The sequence below is a fragment of the Panthera uncia genome, chromosome B1 (assembly GCF_023721935.1).
Source record: "Panthera uncia isolate 11264 chromosome B1, Puncia_PCG_1.0, whole genome shotgun sequence".
Taxonomy (NCBI): Eukaryota; Metazoa; Chordata; class Mammalia; order Carnivora; family Felidae; genus Panthera; species Panthera uncia.
The window spans coordinates 1,076,658-1,094,937 of NC_064811.1; the positions used below are offsets into that span (position 1 = coordinate 1,076,658).

The following is an 18,280-nucleotide window of genomic DNA, read 5'->3' on the forward strand; positions in this document are numbered from 1 at the left end:
TGACTGAAGGCTGACTGGTCGGGACCCCACCGTCAGGCTTGGTAGGTGTTTCCCTCTGGGTCCTGGCAGCTGTCTTAGAATTCGCTGCTGCGCTGAGCGCCCCTCCCCCCTCGGTAGCGCGCCCCTCCGATGCGCCCCGTCCGGAGACTAGACTGCAGGCTGTGTCCAGCTGGGACGGGGCTGGGACTGCATGTTTCTTGGACCGACACCAGCTCTTCCCAGTTTTTGTGGCAGATGCCCCTGCTGCATGTGGTGAATTCTCAGTCCGCGTCAGGTGTATTTTAGAGGGAAAATAGGAAAAAATATTTCACAGCTATAAACAATACAAGTTAATATGCTTAATACCCTTCCTATTCAGCAAAATAAATTGATATTTAAAAACCAGGTAAAATTCACATACCATAAAATTTGCCACTTAAACCATTTTAAGATTTATACTTAAGTGTTTTTCTTGTTTGTTTTTGTTTTTTGTTTTTTCCTTTCTGTTTGCTCAGTATGTCTCAGGGTTCTGCAACCGTCAGCACCGTGTAATTCTTGCCTGTTTTCATCATTCTGGTGTGGAGCCCAGTACTCCTAGCTGTCACTCTCAGTCCCCTCTCATGCCCCAGCTCCCAGCAACCACCTTTCTCCTTTTGGGCTCCATGCATTTGTCTGTTCTGGATGTTTCTTATAAATAGAATCATATGATGTGTGGCCTTTTTATGGCTGACTATTCCATTGTATGGTAGGTCACATTTCTTTCCTCAGTTTATCATGATTATTTGGGTGGGTTTTTTTGCTTTTATGAATAATGCTGCTGTGACGATTCTTGTACAAGTTTCTGTATGAACGTATGTTTTCAATTCTCTCTCGGGTAGACACCGAGGAGTGGAATTGCTGGGTCGTGGGAGCCCTGTGTTTAACCGTTTGAGGAATGGCTAGACTGTTTTCTACAGCAGCCGTACCATTTCACATCCCTGCCAGCAGCGTAGGAGGGTCCAGAGATTTGACATGTAACACTGAGAGTAAAAACCAGCAGTGGGACCAAGGAAGATACCAACTTGGGTATCATCATGAGGTTAGGATTGGAGCAGCAGGGGAGGCAAGCGGACTGGTAGGCCCAAGGCTAGCATCGAGATCGGCCTGAGGCTCGGAGCTTCCAAACAAACAAAACAAGAAACAGGTCATTTATAAAGTCCTGACTTTTCTAGGTGCATTTCTGCAGGAGAAGCAGACTTTTGCTATAAATTCTAAATTTTGTAGAGTAAAGCTTCTCTTTCATGAGAGACTTGGAGTGGCCGTTGTCCTCAACCCTGGTTCTATAGCAAGCCATCCTGATTTCGTTGTTCATCCCACGGCAGTCTTCATTGTGAGGATGGAGGCCGTCACTCAGCGGAGGCAGGAGAAAAGTATATTCCAGGCAGATGAGTGTGACATGTTAGAAAGCAAGGGAGTACGGAAGGAGCTGCGTCTGTGTCTGCAAGTCAGATTTATTTGTAGGCTATGGTTTCCCGGCTTTCTGGGTAAGTCTCTCGTCTGCCCCTGGGGGAGTGACCCGAGAGCTTGATCCCTCCGCCGGCTTGGCTCTAGGGAATGTCCTGAAGGGCTTACTGCTGTCCAGCATCGAGACTTCTCCGCAGTGACTCTGCTCGGTTGGATTCCCAGAATGGACAGCACAGGCCGCGGCCCAATGCTCCAGTGGCCGGGGGTGTGGGACAGCGGGGCCCCACGGAGATGAGCTCTGGAGAGTGCTCAGCTCTGGTCTGGGGAGGACGCTCTTCCTGCCGTCTTGTGCCTTCCACCCCATCTTTCTCCTTCCTCTTTTCCTTCACATACTCCGTCTGTATTTTGAAATCTCTTGCTCCTCTGGAATATTAGCTCCACAAGAATACGGAATGTGCTTTACCTGCCGCTCTGTTTCCAGGTGCTGCTGGAGCGGGCCTGGTGCCCGTAAGTCGTTCTGAATGCCGATCGTTTCTTCCTGGGTGACTTGTCCCTTTCTCCTGAAAGCAGCGTGCCTTGTTTCACGTTGCAGACCCTCCTCTGTTCCACGTGGCCCTGCCCAGCCGTTTGACGTGTGCGGTCGTGTGACACGTGCTCTGTGACACACGAGGAGGTCATTACGTAGCCCTGGAGAGCTCGTCGCGGACGGCAGCGGTAGGGTGCGTAGCCCCCTGCACTTGCCCCCTGGAAAAGCCACCCGTAGCTCGGAGCTGCTAATTTCGGTCTAACTTCCACAGTTTCGTGTCTCACTCTGTTTCAGTGTTTTCTTTCCTTTCTACCACGATCCCGTGCTACATTCGTTCCTGGAAGACATTTTGACAGGGACCATGTTTATGCACAAGAGGACTTGGGCTACTGGCCTCTCTCTTCCTGCGTGCCTGTGAGGCGGCTTCGGTCCCTGCGGGCCCCCCACGCAGGGCACCTGCAGCCCCACTCCCTCTGCTGCCTGTGTCCCTGGGGGTTCACGCAGTTCTTGAAATTCCTTTGCTGTCATTTTTATTGGGGTTTCCGGAAGGAGTGTACATGCGTGTGAGAAATATTCTCACAGTCTTTTTAATTTTTTTTTTTTTTTAACGTTTATTTATTTTTGAGACAGAGCATGAACGGGGGAGGGTCAGAGAGAGAGGGAGACACAGAATCTGAAACAGGCTCTGGGCTCCGAGCTGTCAGCACAGAGCCCGATGCGGGGCTCGAACTCACGGACCGCAAGATCGTGACCCGAGCCGAAGTCGGCTGCTTAACTGACTGAGCCACCCAGGCGCCCCATAATTTTAAAAATTGTTTTAGAATTACCTCTTTTCCCTTACTTTTTGCATCCTGTTCTTTCTTCTGGGTTTATGTTCTTGCTACCATGCCCTTTTAGCATTTCTTTTGTAAAAGGGACGTGCATATGGAACTCATACAGAGCATGAGCAGAGGGGGGGGCAGAGCAAGAGGGAGACACAGAATCCGAAGCAGGCTCCAGGCTCCGAGCTGTCAGCACAGAGCCTGACGCGGGGCTGGAACCTGCGAACCATTAGATCATGACCTGAGCCGAAGTCGGACGCTCAACTGACTGAGCCACCCGGGCGCCCCTATTTATTTTTATTAAAAAAATCTTTTCTAAAAAATGTTTATTTCAGACAGAGAGAGAGAGAGAGAGAGAGCGAGAGAGCGAGTGCACACCAGGGGAGGGGCAGAGTGAGAGGGAGACATGGAATCCGAAGTAGGCTCCAGCCTCTGAGCTGTCAGTACAGAGACCGAAGCAATGAATGGCTTGAACCCACAAACCGTGAGATCATGACCTGGGCCGAAGTCGGACGTTCAACTGACTGAGACCTCCAGGTGCCCCAGCAGTCATGTTTTCTTTCTAAAATTTTTTTAATGTTTATTTATTTTTGAGAGAGAGAGAGAGAGAGAGAGACAGAGACAGAGCATGAGTGGGGGAAGAGAAGAGAGAGAGGGAGGCACAGAATCCAAAGCAGGCTCCAGGCTTCAGGCTCCGAGCTGTCAGCACAGAGCCCGACGCGGGGCTCGAACCCATGGACCGTGAGATCATGACCTGAGCCGAAGTCGGATGCCCCACCGGCTGAGCCCCCCCAGGTGCCCCTAGTTAGCTTATTTATGGGTTTTGAGATTTTCTTTTTGTCCTTCATGTTGTGTGGCTTCAGTGTGGCGAGGCCTAAAGTCAACAACGTCAGGGTGGAGTTTTAAATAATTATAGCTATTTAAACATGGTATGAGCTGTCTTAGGAGAATGTGTTCATCTAAATGTTCAGTCATGACTCTGAACACCGACTTGCTCTTATTTATGTTGCTTAGAACCCTGGCTGCTCTTTCAGTCTGAAAACATGATTTCCTTTCGTCTCTGCAAAAATTTCCATCATTATCCCTTTGAAATTGCCTTTCCCGCATCCTCCCTGTCTCTCCCAGAACTCCACTGGGACGTCAGCTTCCTGAGGGCAGAGTATCCTTTCTTTTGTGGTGGTTGTACACGACGTAAAATTTACTATTCTCACCACTCTTGAGTGTGGACTTCAGTGGCATGAAGTCCGTTCACCTCTGTGGAGGCATTACCCCCCTCCATCTGCGGGACCGTCTCACCTTCCCAAACCGACACCCCGCCCTCATCAAACACCAGCCCCCACCCTGCTTCCGTTCTCTTGCGGCCACCAGTCCACTTTGTATGAATATCATCACTCTGGGTCCTTCGTGTAGGTGGAGTTGTACAGTGTTTGCCCTAAAAGTAAGTAAATACGTGCATACCCACGTAAATAAGGGGCGCCTGGGGGGCTCAGGCGGTTAAGTGTCCCACTTCAGCTCAGGTCACGATCTCACGATTTGTGGATTCGAGCCCCACGGGAGGCTCTGTGCTGACAGCTGCGGAGCTCCTTGGGATTCTCTCTCTCTGCCCCACCCCCACTGTGCTCCCACCGCACTCACTCTCTTTCTCAAAGCAAATGTAAATAAACTTCAAAAAATGGGGGGGCTCTGTTGGAAGAGCATGTGACTCTTCATCTCGGGGTCATGAGTTTGAGCCCCATACTGGGTGTAGGGATTACTAAAAAATAAAAAAAAATTTTTTAAAAAGGAGCGCCCGGGTGGCTCAGTCACTTGAGTGTCCCGACTCTTGATTATGGCTCAGGTCATGATCCCAGGGTTGTGGGATGGAGTGCAAGTGGGCAGCCTGCTTGGGGTTCTCTCTCTCTCTCTGTCTCTCTCTGCTCTTCTCCCCTGCTTGTACACACGCTCTCTCTGAAATAAGATGAAAGTAGACAAATAAAAATTAAAAAACAGTACCTTTCCTTTTATAACTGTCTTCTTTCACTTGGCATAATGTCTTCAAGGTTCACGGATGTTGTAGTGTGCAGGAATTTATCACTCTTCACGGCTGGACGCTATGTACACATTTTGCGTATTCCCTGCTGATGGACAGGCGGGCATCTTTTGGATGTTACCAATGATGGTGCTGTGATTGTTGGATTATAAACCTCTTTTGAGTCTCTGCTTTAAATTCTTCTGGATGGGCAGAATTAATTTTTTTGGAGCGGTTTTAGAGTCACAGCGAGATTAAGAGGAAGGTAGGTACAGAGAGTTCCTATATACCCCTGCCCCCCACCCACACACATCCATAGCCTTCCGTTACCGATATTCTCCACCAGGGTGGTACCTTTGCTGCACTTGATGAACCTGCGCGGATGTGTCTTAATCGCCGGCGTCCGCGGTTTCCACCAGGGCCCACCCTTGACGTTGCACGTTGTGTGGTTTTGGACAAACGTATCACGGCAGGTGTCCACTGTTGTAGCATCGTACACGGTGGTTTCCCTGCCCTAAAGATCCTCTGTGTTCTGCCTGTTCATCGCCCTCCTTCTGGCAACCACTGACTGACCTTTTCACTGTTTCAGGATGTCCTACGGTTGGAAGCATACGGTGTGTAGTCTCTTCTTTCCCTAGGTAGCGTGCATTGAACGTTCCTCAGTATCTTTTCCTAGCTCGATAGCGCATTCATTTTTAGCGTGAGTGATATTTCATTGTCTAGATGGTCCACCGTTTGTTAATTCATCTACTGCAGGACATCTTGGTTGCTTCCAAGTTTTGGCAATTATGAACAAAAGCTGGTATAAACGTCTGTGTGCGGGGGTGGCTGGGTGGCTCAGTCAATTAAACATCCAACTCTTGATCTCAGCTCAGGTCTTGATCTCAAGGTTGTAAGTTCAAGCCCTGCAGTGGGCTCCACACTGGGCGTAGAGCCAATCTTTGTGCAGGTTTTTTTGTGGATGTTAGTTTTTAACTCCTTTGGGTAGATACCGAGGAATGGGATTGCTAGATGTTATGATAAAATTAGGTTTGGTTTTGTAAGAAACCACCAAATTGTCTTCCAAAGTGGCTGAACCATTTTACATCCCATTAGCAGTGAAGGAGAGGTCTTCTTGTTCCGTATCCTTGCCAGCATTTGGTGTTGTCAGTGTTCTGGATTTTGTCCATTTTGATGTGTGTGGAGTTCTACCTCATTTTAATTTGCATTTCCCTGATGACCTATGATATCACACGTCTTTTCATATGCTTATCTGGCATCTATATTTCTTCTTTGGTGTTTTGTTTTAAGGTATTTGGCCCATGTTTTAGTTGGGTTGTTTGTTTTCTTGTTGTTGAGTTTTAAGAGTTCTTTTTATATTTTGGATAACAGTCTTATATCAGATGTCACTTGCAAATTTTTTCTCTCAGTCTGTGGTTTGTCTTCTCATTCTGTTGACCTTGTCTTTCACAGAAGGTAAGGTGTTTTGTTTTGGTATTTTTTGTTCTTTTTTTAATGAAGTGCAGTTTATCAGATATTTCTTTCACGGGTTGTGCCTTTAGTGTTGTATATAAAAGGTCACTGCCAAAGTCGATGTCGTATAGGTCTTCTCCTGTGTTGTCTTCTAGAAGTTTTGTAGTTTTTTTAAATTTCACATTTAAGTTTATGATCCATTTTGGGTTAATTCTGTGAAGGGTTAAGGTCTGTGTCTAGAGTCTTTTTTTTTTTTTTTTTTTTTTTTTTGCATGTGGTTGTCCCATTGTGCCAGCACTGTTTGTAGAAAAGTCTACCTTTGCTTCGTTATATTGTCTTTGCTTCTTTGTCAAAGATCGGTTGACTGTATTTATGGCAGTCTGTTTCTGGTCTGTCTCTTCTTTACTGTTGAACACTTATCTCTGATTTTGCCAGTACAACGCTACCTTCCTTAGTGTACTGTCTTCATAGGAACCCCAGAGTCAGGTAGTGTCAGTTCTCCTACTTTGTTCTTCACCTTCATTACTGTGTTGGCACTTCTGGGTCTTTTGGCTCTCCACATAAACTTTAGAATCAGTTTGTCAATATCCACAAGGTAACTTACTGGGATTTGAGTGGGATTGCATTTCGCCTCTAGATCGAGTTAGGAAGAACTGACATCTTGCCAATATTGAGCCATCCTATCCATGAACATGGAACATCTTTCCATTTGTTTAGCTCTTCTTTGATTTTATTTATCAGAGTTTTATAGTTTTCCTTCAAGAGGCACCTGAGTGTCTCAGTCAGTTGAGCGTCTGGCTTCTGCTCAGGTCACGATCTCACGGTCCGTGGGTTCGAGCCCTGCGTCGGGCTCTGTGCTGACAGCTCGGAGCCTGGAGCCTGTTTCAGATTCTGTGTCTCCCTCTCTTTCTGCCCGTCCGCTGCTCGTGCTCTGTCTCTCTCTGTCTCAAAAATAAATAAAAACATTATAGTTTTCCTTCAAAGGGTCTTGCAAATGTTTTGTTAGATTTATTCCTAAGTATTTCATTTTTTGGAGCGCTAATGTGAATGGTGTTTTTAATTTCAAATTCCACTTGTTTATCGCTGGCATGTAGGGAAGTGATTGACTTTTTTGAATGCTAGCCTGGTGTCCTCTAATGTTGATATGAATGCTTATTAGTTCCAAGACTTTTTTTGATTCTTTCAGATTTCTGCATAGACACCATGTCATCAGTGAACAACAGTTTTGTTTACTGCTTCCAGTCTGTATACTTGTATTTCCTTTTCTTGTCTTAATTGCATTAGCTAGGATGGCAGAATGTTTTTAATCCTGTTTTGTTCCATAGTGTAGCCCCAGCGCCTAAAATCCCGTGTCTGGCACAGCATAGGCACTGTAGAAATTTTTGAAAGAATGAAACATGAATGTTGTGTCTCTTAATCCCTCGTAAATATTTTACGTGTCTTTACCAGCCATACGGCTTGGTGAGTTGGTCAGATTTATCTTCTAATTAGTTTATTTATATATTTAGCTGTGGTTAGTCCTCTGTATTCAATTCAACTGTTTTTTTTTTTTTTTAACGTTTATTTATTTTTGAGACAGAGAGAGACAAAGCATGAACAGGGGAGGGGCAGAGAGAGAGGGAGACACAGAATCTGAAACAGGCTCCAGGCTCTGAGCGGTCAGCACAGAGCCCGATGTGGGGCTTGAACTCACGGACCGTGAGATCATGACCTGAGCCAAAGTCGGACGCTTAACCGACCAAGCCACCCAGGCGCCCCTCAACTCAACTGTTTTAATTCCAGTGCCTTCTTTTCTTTTCCAAATCTGCAAATTGTGAGAAAAATAACTTCCTGTTCTTACTCTGTGGAAGCTAGGAGCTCGTTCTCCAGAGCTAGGAGCTGTGCCTGGCTCCTTGGATATTCCTCTCTGCTGGTGATGGGTTTGCGTGCTGTGTGATCTCTTTCTCCTGGTTTCCTGCAGCAGGGAGATCTTCCAGCCTGCTCTGGGTTGTACAAGATCCCCCGAGCAGTTTCCAGCTTGCCTTTGCGGGGCCCTACCAGCATCATTCATTCTAGAGAGGTTTTTACTTAAGTTTCCTGGCTCAGGATTCGAGATATCACAGCCTCTGAGGCAGATTTCTCCAGAGTGATTCTGTCTCCCCGGTGTTCTCTGCTGGGTATTTGCTGAGGGCTCTGCCCCAGGCTGGCCATCGGCTCAGATGCTGATGGCACTGTGACAGTAGGCACCCCGGTCTGCTCTGGGTGATGCCTGCTCTTCCTCCCCAGTGTTCAGAACCACCCTATGAAGTCGGTCCTCTGTCCTCAGGAGGTGGAGTGTGGAGGAGAGTATGTTGTCACTTGGATGGTTAATAAGCACTAGAGCCCGGATTCCAGGCTAGGCAGCGGCCTCCACGCTGTGCCCTGAGCCACTCCAGCCCGCTGCCCTCCACACCCTTCTGATCTGCTATAGGCTCTGTTTGGGGAGCCAGGAGCCCCAAGCCCTCGCTTTGTTCCTGAGCTCTGCTTCACTCACAGCTGCGGGCTCTGCCCGCTGAGGCTGATTGCTGTTTGCTTTTCCTTCCCGGACCTGAAGGTTTCCCTTTCTTGCTCTGAATTAGGCAGCATAGCTGGCTTTTTTTAAAAGAAAAAAACTACTTGACCACCTTCATCAGAAATCTCCTGTAGTGTGTTAACACGGTGACATAACATTAATAGAGTTCCTGATACCAAATCGTCGTTTCTGGGTAAATCCTCTCTGGCATCTTTTAGTGTAGTAGTGACGGGGTTTGATTTACTTCTGTTTTGTGATATTATTTACAGTGTTTTTTTTTTTTTACTGATCTCGGTCTGTAGCTCTCTTTTGCATGCAATGTTCTGGTTTTGGTATGAGAGCTATGCCAGCCTTCTATAATGTTTTGGGAAACTTTCCAGTATTTTCTACGTTCTGGAGTAATTTAAACAGCGGGAATGATATTTATGTGATGCATAAGGCATAGCAGTTGGAAAGACTGAGCTCGACTGGTATATACCGACACGGGGAAGTAAAGATAGGTCGATCGGTGTGTGATGGCATTTGTGGAAATACGGACCCACGAGACAACTCTGTTGCCGGATGCACGCCTGAGGCTGGAAGGATGCCCAGTGAACCTGTGACGGGAATCGCCTCTGAGGAAGGGCAGATGAGACTTGGCTTCAAGAGGAGGCCGGCTTTCACTCCTCCAACCCACACCTGTGGGAGGCAGCACCGGGGGCTGGACCGCCGCCGCCCCTGTGCCTTCCCGCTTTATGACTCGGCTGTCGCGGTCTCCGCGCCCGCCCGGGAAATGGGATGCGAGCACCCGCCGCAGGCCGTTGTGGGTGGCGGGCGGTCTGACCAGAGGAGGCCCACGGACGGGGTGCTGCGTGCACTTCCTTTTCCAGTTCTCAGGTACCGAGCACCCCAGAGTAAGCCCGAAGCACTAGGTCTGTGGGTGCTGTTGTCTGGAGTTCTCGCTCTCCTTTCCTCTCCTTTCCTCTCCTTTCCTCTCCTTTCCTCTCCTTTCCTCTCCTTTCCTCTCCTTTCCGTATAAAGACGGCTGGAAGCGAATGTGGCCTGGGGCTAACACACTGTCCTTTGGGGGGGGGAGGGGGGGTTCTGGCCTGTTGTGCCTCGAGCTTCCTACTTGCCAACCCCTGCCTCCCCTCCCGGCGAGAACGACGGGTCCCTGCGGGGCGGTGGGAAGCAGGGCCCTCTGGGCTCTGTGGGCTCTGGGCCTCTCAGGCGTTCCACCCCTTGCTTACGGTTGGTTTTTCTTGAAAGGCTGGACATGGTGAAAGATTTTCTAATTTATCGTTATGACTTCGGTAAAAAGCAGAACTTTTAGAAACATAAGACGAAGTGGTCGTTGACTTGCGCTGCTACGCGGGAGGTGAAGGCCAGTGGCCTGTGGCGGCCCTGCGCCTTGGAGACTTCTCGCAGGTGGGGTCCCGGGGCGTCAGCCGTCCGTGCCCAGATGAGGAGGAGACAGTGACGAGGCAAGGAGACCAGCAACACAAATGAAACTTAAAAAAACAACAGTGAAAACAGACTTGTGAAGTCCACAAACTTAAAACAGGTTTAACATGTTTAAGGATTTAAAATGGGAACCAGCAATCTTGAAAAGTGTGGTTCGTACGTCAGGTTGTGATTCACGTAAACCTAGGCTTGACATTGAATCCTGGCCCCGGGACTTCTAGCCTTGTGATCCTGGGTACCTTCTGAGAGAAGCCAGAAATCTGAATTTTGTGTAAAATATCCCAAACTTTAACTGTCGGCAGCTAAACTCTTGACTTATCGGCGGGCTCTACTTCTTAGCATTGTTTTCTTTGTGGTTTTGCTCTAACTAGGATCGCAGTTTTCACACTTAACTCATCAGGCTCTGCTCAGAGTTAATATTCTACCTCATTGAAAGTTTAAGATTCTTGCAGCTGTCTAGATTGATTTACTTCCTCTCCCATGCTACAGTCGTCATACGTATCTATTAAGTTACAGTCCCCACAATCATAAAGTTTGCTTTGGTAACATGAATTTGAAACTAAGAGGAACAAATAGTCATTTATATTTACTCATTTATTCAATACTTCTGGTGCCTTTCCTGCCTTCTCAAAGATCCAAGTTTCAGGGGCACCCGGGTGGCTTAGTCGGTTAAAGTGTCCGACTCTGGATTCCGGCTCAGGTCATGATCTCAAAGATCATGGGTTTGAGCCCTACATCAGGCTCTGCACCGACAGTGTGGAGCCTGGTTAGGATTCTCTCTCTCTCTTCCCCCCTCCCCTGCCCCTCCCCTGCTTGCACTCTGTCCCTTCAAAATAAATAAACTTAAAAAAAAAAAATCCAAATTTTAGTCTGGTCTCATTTTTCTTCCCCCGAAGAACTTCCTTTAGCATTTCTTGTAGTGGAGATCTATTGATAGCTTATTAACTTGTATTTCTTTTAAAATGTATTTTTGCCTTCATTCTTTTTTTTTTTTTTTTTTTTAGTGTTTTTTTTTTTTTGGAGAGGGAGAGAGAGAGAGAGAGAGAGACAGCGTGCAAGCGGGGGAGGGGCAGAGAGAGAGGGAGACACAGAATCTGAAGCAGGCTCCAGGTTCTGAGCTGTCAGCACAGAGTCCGACACGGGGCTCGAACCCATGAACCGCAAGATCGTGACCTGAGTTGAAGTCAGACGCTCACCCCACTGAGCCACCCAGGCACCCCTCTTCTGACTGCTTTTGAGATTTTCCCTTTATCTTGTGTTTCAGCATTTTGACTGATGTGCACTTGGGTGTGGGTTCTTTTAGATTTATTGTGCTGCATTTCTTGCATCTATAAATTTATGTTTCACCCAGTTTGGGAAATACTTCTAGCTGTTTCTTCCCCCAATGTTTTTTCTGTCTCATTCTTTTCCTTCTCTCCTTGTGGGTGTGAGTGGGAATCCAGACGTTTTGATATTGTTCTGTAGAGTGCTGAGGCTCGCTCACTCACTTTATTTCTTTTTTTAAAGTTTATTCATTTATTTTTAGACAGAAAGGATGCAGAGGGCACAGAGAGAGGGAGTGAGAATCCCAAGCAGGCCCTGCACTGACAGCACAGAGCCCAACATGGGGCTTGAACTCACCATGAGATCATGATCTGAGCTGAAATGAAGAGTCAGGAGCTTGACCTAATGAGCCATCAGATGCCCCTCTTTCTTTTTTAAATTAATTTTTCTGTTTTTTAGACAAGATAATTTTTAACTCTCTATTTTCAAGTTTCCTGACATATCTAATATGCTTTGGATATATATCTAATATCCATCCAATGATGCTTTGATTTCAGTTACAGTATTTCTCTTGTAAGATTTACATTTGGCTCTTTTTTTAAAAATAGTTTTTATTTCTTTGTTACGTTTCCAGTTTATTATTTTATTAATACATTTTTGTTTATGTTCTTGAGCATGGTTATAATAGATGCTTTACAGTTGTTATCTGCTGGGACGCCTGGGTAGCTCAGTCGGTTGAGTGTTGGACTCTCGATTTCAGCTCAGGTCATGATCACAGGGTTGTGGGATCAAGCTCTGTGTCTTGATCTGTGGGATCAAGCTCTGCACTGAGCATGGATCCTGTTTGGGATATGTGTACTCGCTCGATCTGTCCCTCTCTCTCCCTCTCTCTCTCACTACCCCTCCCTCCGTCTCTCTCCCCCTCCCCTGCCTGTGCGCACTTGCTCTCTAAAATACAGATAACATTTTTTTTAATTAAAAAAAGTTTTAAAATTCTTATTTGCTGGATTTTAATATTTGGGCCATTTCAGGGTTAGTTTGTGTGGTTTCCCTGTTTCTTCATATGTTTAGTTATTTTGGGTCATATCCTGGATATTTTGATGATATGCTGTAGATGCTCTGGATTCTGTTATGTTCCCCTTAAGAGTGGTAGTGTTTTTTTACTTTTAATTCTCTTAAGATACACGTAACATGAAATTTATCTTTACTAGTTTGTTGTTGTTATTGTTGTTGTTTTTTGAGAGAGAGACATTGTGCATGTGTGCGAGTGGGGAAGGGACAGAGGGAGAGAGAGAATCCCAAGCAGGCAGCCTGACTTGGGGCTCAGTCTTACGACTGTTGAGATCATGACCCGAGCTGAAATCAAGAGTCAGATGATTTAACTGAACCACCCAGGTGCCCCGTCTTAACTATTTTTAGTGTCCGTTCAGTAGTATTAAGCACATCCGCCGTGCTGTGCAGTCGTCCCCACCGTCCAGCCCCAGAAGTCCTCATCTTGTGAGTCCGAAACTCTAACGCCCATCAGATACCGACTCCCCGTCCTCCCTCCCCCCAGCCCCCGGCTCCACCAGCTGCCTTCTGTCTCTGTGATCTGACCGCTCCAGGGACCTCCTGTAAGTGGAATCATATAGTATTTGTCCCCTCGCGACTTATTTCACGGGGCACAACGTCCTCCAGGTCCATCCGTGTGGCGGCCGGCGGCGGGACGTCCTTCCCGTTCGAGGCCGAGGAACATTCCGCCGTGCGGATGGACCACGTTTTCTCACCCGCGCGTCTGTCGGCGGACTCCGGGTTCTTGCTCGTCTTAGCTGATGCGAACAGTGCTGCTGTGGACGTGGGTGTACAGACATTTCCTCGAGGCCCCGCTGTCCGTTCCTTTGTGTACAGACCCAGAGGTAGGGGTGCTGGGTCCCGTGCTGGGTGTGGCTCTAGCTCTGTGGGAGCCTCCACCCTGTCCTCCACGGCGGCTGCACCACTTCACATTCCCACCGACAGCGCGCAGGCCCCCAGTTTGCCCGCACCCTCGCCAACACCGGTTGCTTTCTGTAGTTTTTCGAGAGTAGCCATCCCACTGGGTGTGAGGTGGGATCTCATTGTGGTTTTGCTCTTAAAAGTGGTCTTGTGGTTTATTTTTTGTCTCGCAGCTGGAATCTCGCTGCACTTACTTTATAAGCCAGGCTGTGTGGTCTCTGCCCCACATATGTGTCGGCCTGGGATTTGGGCACAGTCTGTCTGCGGGATCCGGAGCTCTTCCTCCACGGCTCTCACCCGTTGGGAGTCTTACTTCTTGTAGGGTGTTCCGGGGGGTCCTCTCAGACCCTCCTTAGGCGCGAAACTAGAAGCCAGGACGTTCGCCCAGCACTGTTCTTTCTTTGAGGAGCAGAGTCCCATTTATTTTCTTCCTGCTTTTGTCTCTCTGTGTGTCTTCAAGTAATTGTGCCATATATACATGTTACATAATTAAAAAAAAATTTTAATGTTGATTTTTGAGAGACAGAGCACGAGCAGGGGAGGGACAGAGAGAGACAGAGAGACACAGAATCCAAAGCAGACTCCAGGCTCCGAGCTGTCAGCACAGAGCCCGACGTGGGGCTCGAACCCACAAACTGAACCGTGAGATCATGACCTGAGCCAAAGTCAGGCGCTCAACTGACTGAGCCCCCCAGGTGCCCCCGTAATTATTTTTTTAAGTAGGCTCCATTCCCAATGCGGGGCTCGAACTCCCCACCCTGAGGTTAAGAGTCACATGCTCTACTGACTGAGCCAACCAGGCATCCCTGTTTTTTTATGTTTTTGCCCACTTCGGTCTGACATAAGCTGGAATCATTTGCCTTTAAAAAAGTGTTGCGTGAGCGAAACCACGTGTGCTCCCGCGTCTCCTGGTGTTAGCAGGCCATCCGGTGTGCGTGACGCCGAGCCGGATCTTGGCCCGTTAAGTTTGCTCTCCTCTCCTGTGTCTCCTGCGGGGTCTGGGTGGAAGCCCCGGAGGCCACAAGCCCTCGCGGCTGCACTGGAGGTCTCTCCACCACAGCACCGTCGGCGTGTTTGGCCAGATGATCCTGTGTCGTAGGGGCTGTCCTGTGCGGAGAAGGGCATTTAGCGGGCTTCTTGCCCCCTCCCCAGTGGTAACAGTCAAAATCGGTTCCAGACGTTTGTCCTCGGGCAGCATGGGGAGCGGCTGCCGTGCATGTGTGGACCTCTCTGGTGTGTGCACTCTCGAGCACTTGGCTTTTCCCTGCCGCCCCTGCCGCTGTGCTGCCTTCTCGGAGGGTCCCAGGGCACTCTTGGTGAAGGGGTGCCTGCCTGTTCCTTGTTCCTGGCTGCCTTTTGGGCTTGGATGCCGTCACTGGGTGTCCCCACGTGGGGACTGCAGTCCTGCAGCAAAGACCTCATCGTCACAGGCAGCCTGAGGGGTCTTCCTAATGCTCGTGGGTCCCCCAGCGGCCCGAACGGCACAAACGGCACGGTGCGAAAGTACGTCATGGCTCAGCAGTGTTGACCTTGGTAGTGAATCTCCAGGAGACAGCTGAATAGAAGGCACCATTACTACGATGCTTCTTGTCATCAGCCCTTAATTTGGGCCTGGGCAGGGAGGGGTGGATGACAGAGATCAGATGACTGGCCTGAGCATAAAGCACACCTGATTTGGGCTGTCTTCTCACTTTGTTACTCTTGATGTTTTGCTTCCCCCCATCGTCAGTCTGGAACTAGTGATGGGCCAGGCATTGGGAGATCTCGTTTTCGGCTGTGCTGAGCAGTCACCTTGGGCATTTGCCGAACCTCTGCCTGGGAGCCCCCCTCAGCCGTGCCCAGACGATCGGTTTGGTTTCTGAGCCCTTTCCTCTTACCCTTTTGCAAAGGCCGGCCTGTCTCTGTGCCAGCCACCTCAGGTACCAGCACTCACCGCCATGGGGCCCATGGAGCCGCTTGTCACAGCCACACTGCTGGCTCGTGGTGGTGGCATGGCTTGTGTCTCCTGGCCTGACTTTTGTGTTCTCCCCCTTAAAAGTGGTTCCCTTCCCCCTTCCCCCTTCCCCCTTCCCCCTTCCCCCTTCCCCCTTCCCCCTTCCCTTTCCTTTTCACTTTATCATTTTGTGACTCTGTCTCATTTCCGTGATACTGGAGCTGCCTCCTATGACCGAGGGATTATGTAAACGTCATACATGGTCTCACGATAAACCACACAAAGCCGTAGAGGTGTCGGGATACTTCTGTTAGGTTCTAAACGTGATGTTTCTTTTTCTTTTTGTTTTTCTAACACTGTAGTGCTCTAGATACGGAGCGCCTGGGCTGAACGCAGTTTAGCATCAAAAGGGTCCTCTTTCTGTCGAGAAGATTGCGAAGCGTGTCAAGATGAAGCAGGCACCGGAGACCCTCGGCAGCACGAACGGGAAGTCCCAGAACTGTGAAGTGAATCGCGAATGTTCCGTGTTCCTCAGCAAAGCCCAGCTCTCTACCAGTCTACAGGAGGGGGTCATGCAGAAGTTCAACGGCCACGACGCACTTCCCTTTATTCCATCCGAGAAGCTGAAGGACCTAACGTCCCGTGTGTTTAATGGCGAGCCTGGTGCTCATGATGCCAGATTGCGCTTTGAGTCCCAGGAAGTGAAGGCGCTCGGGACGCCGCCCAGCACCACCCCCATCAAAAACGGCTCTCCGGAGATTAAGCTGAAGATCACCAAAACGTACATGAACGGGAAACCTCTCTTTGAATCTTCGATTTGTGGGGACAGTGCTGCTGCCGTGTCCCAGTCGGAAGAACACGGACAAAAACCGGAAAATAAGGCCAGAAGGAACAGGAAGCGGAGCATAAAGTACGACTCCTTGCTGGAGCACGGTCTTGTTGAGGCAGCGCTGGTGTCCAGGATCTCGAGTCCCTCCGACAAAAAGGTGCCCGTGAGGAGTCGTGGCCCGGGTGGGGTCGAGCGCAGCAGCCGGCTCCGGCCGGGCCCCTTCAGGGGAGGAGAGTGTGCCCCCTTGCCCTGGGTGCACCGGGCTGACAAGGGAGCCGGGCTGTGGCTGCAGGCGACCCTGTGTTAAGTCTCACAGCAGCCCGCGAGCCAGTTGTGAAATAGGGACTTGACTAAGTGTTGGAGAGTGAAATGGATAAAAAGAGGTAAAACCGGTTTCGAAACCCAGGTCTGGCCAGTTCCACACCCCTTGACCTTCAGGACTTAGCCGGGATCTAGCTTCTTGGTGCCATTGGGGGGGGGGGGGGGTTGCTATGCAGGGGGGCTCCTGTCCTTCCAGATGGTTTGCCATCCGCTCTTGTCTCCTCTACCCGGTGGTCCCGCAGACGGTCCGCCTCCTTGAGGACTGGGTCTGCCTTGTACCTTCACGCTCTTGGATCCCAGTGCGGAGCCCAGCACTTCAACACGTGTGAGCAGGTGTTCAGTCATCAAAGACGGGTGGAAACCCCTGCTTGTGATGAAGGACTGTAGGGCTTTATGTCACCATGTCTTAAAGTGGCACTGCGATGGCCCACTGCTTAAATGAGTATAAGCCGTGTAAAGCGGCCAAGGAACCTTGGCCTTGGCAGAAGGAACTAGGGAGGGTGCCAAGGGCTGACGGCGTCTGTGGTCTATGTGAACAGAGGCTGGGAGGGGCCTGGGGTCCTTCGGTCTTTAGTTGAAGCTCCAGGCCCACTTGCAGGGGTAGGGAGAGGGAGCCTGAAACCACTTTGGGTTGGTATCCTCACCGAGGTTGGAATATGTAGTTTAAAATGACACTTGAGGAATTTTATTTACAGTTTCCACAGATAAAAGGGAAAATGTTCAAAATTCCTTTGAAATCGTTAAAATAATGAAGATTTTTTAAGGTTTAGAAAAGTGAGTGCTCAGGAGCTGTTTGGCTCTTGCTAATGTAATTGCCACGGTGAATTTTTTAAAAAAAATAGATGAATTTAGCGAGCTGGGCTGATGCAACGAGGGTCTGAAGTTCCCGTGGTTGTGGGGGACCTCGCTCGTTCACAGGGAAGAGGCTGGTGCAAGTTACTCCTGCTCTGCCAGTTGGTTTTGATAAACTTGGGTAAATACCTGAGTTTTGACTCTCATCTTCAGAGTGGGGTGGTGATCCTCCACATGGGGCTCTCACGTGGCTTAGAGGACACGAAAATGCAAAGCTGGGGTGCTGTGGGCTAATCGGAGAGCCAGCACGTAGCAGCTGTGTGCCAGCCCTTAGCACCGTGCGCACGGGTCCTCATAACACACAGTGAGATCTCAGAGCCCTTATCCTTGGTTTACAGACGAGGAAACTGAGGCCCAAACAAGTTCAGCAACTTGCCCAGGTATGTAGAGCTCTAGGAGAAGGCTCGGGAAGTCACAGTCAGGAGGAGGCCAGGAGCCATGCTGACCTTTCTTGTCCCACTGGAGGGACTGAGAGAGGAGTGGGACAGCAGTGGCCCCGGTCAGGCCTCCAGCTCCTAAGTGACTCATGTTCTCAGGAAGAGAAATGGAGGCTCAGAGACCCCTAGGACCCAGATCACAATGCAGCTGAGACTTGTTGCCAAGCCCTCCTGAGGTTCTTGCCACCCTGGGTCCTTTTGTGCTGGGTGACACAAGTGCTCCCGAGAACTGACAGACACATGGCCGGGGGGCGCGGGAGGGTCAGAGTATGGATCCACGCTTCCACGAAAATAACTTATTTGACTAGCTGAGTAAAGCACCATTAAAGACCACCCACCACACCAAGGAAATAGAGCTATGTAGGGCCCTTCATAGTCGGGTACCTACTGTGTGCAGTTTGATGAAGTGATAGCAGGGGAAGCACTGTGTGTGTGTGTGTGTGTGTGTGTGTGTGTGTGTGTGTGTGTGTGT

At 49.2% G+C, this 18,280-nt stretch overlaps 1 protein-coding gene and 1 long non-coding RNA gene across 3 annotated transcripts in view; one reads left to right on the top strand and one right to left on the bottom strand.

Annotated features, from left to right (window-relative positions):
* The window catches only part of LOC125922558 (uncharacterized), a 92,470-nt gene that overhangs the window by 21,078 nt on the left and 53,112 nt on the right, over positions 1-18,280 (bottom strand). The gene's annotated exons all lie outside the window — the stretch shown is intronic.
* The window catches only part of NSD2 (nuclear receptor binding SET domain protein 2), a 77,433-nt gene that overhangs the window by 2,458 nt on the left and 56,695 nt on the right, over positions 1-18,280 (top strand). The window contains exon 2 of one of the 2 annotated variants that reach the window (XM_049630159.1): positions 15,732-16,355. In XM_049630159.1, coding sequence (XP_049486116.1) covers positions 15,819-16,355 — 537 coding nt within the window. In that variant the 5' untranslated portion in view covers positions 15,732-15,818. Of the gene's footprint in view, positions 1-15,731; positions 16,356-18,280 lie in introns of those variants that run through there. The other variant, XM_049630160.1, reaches the window with a different exon arrangement.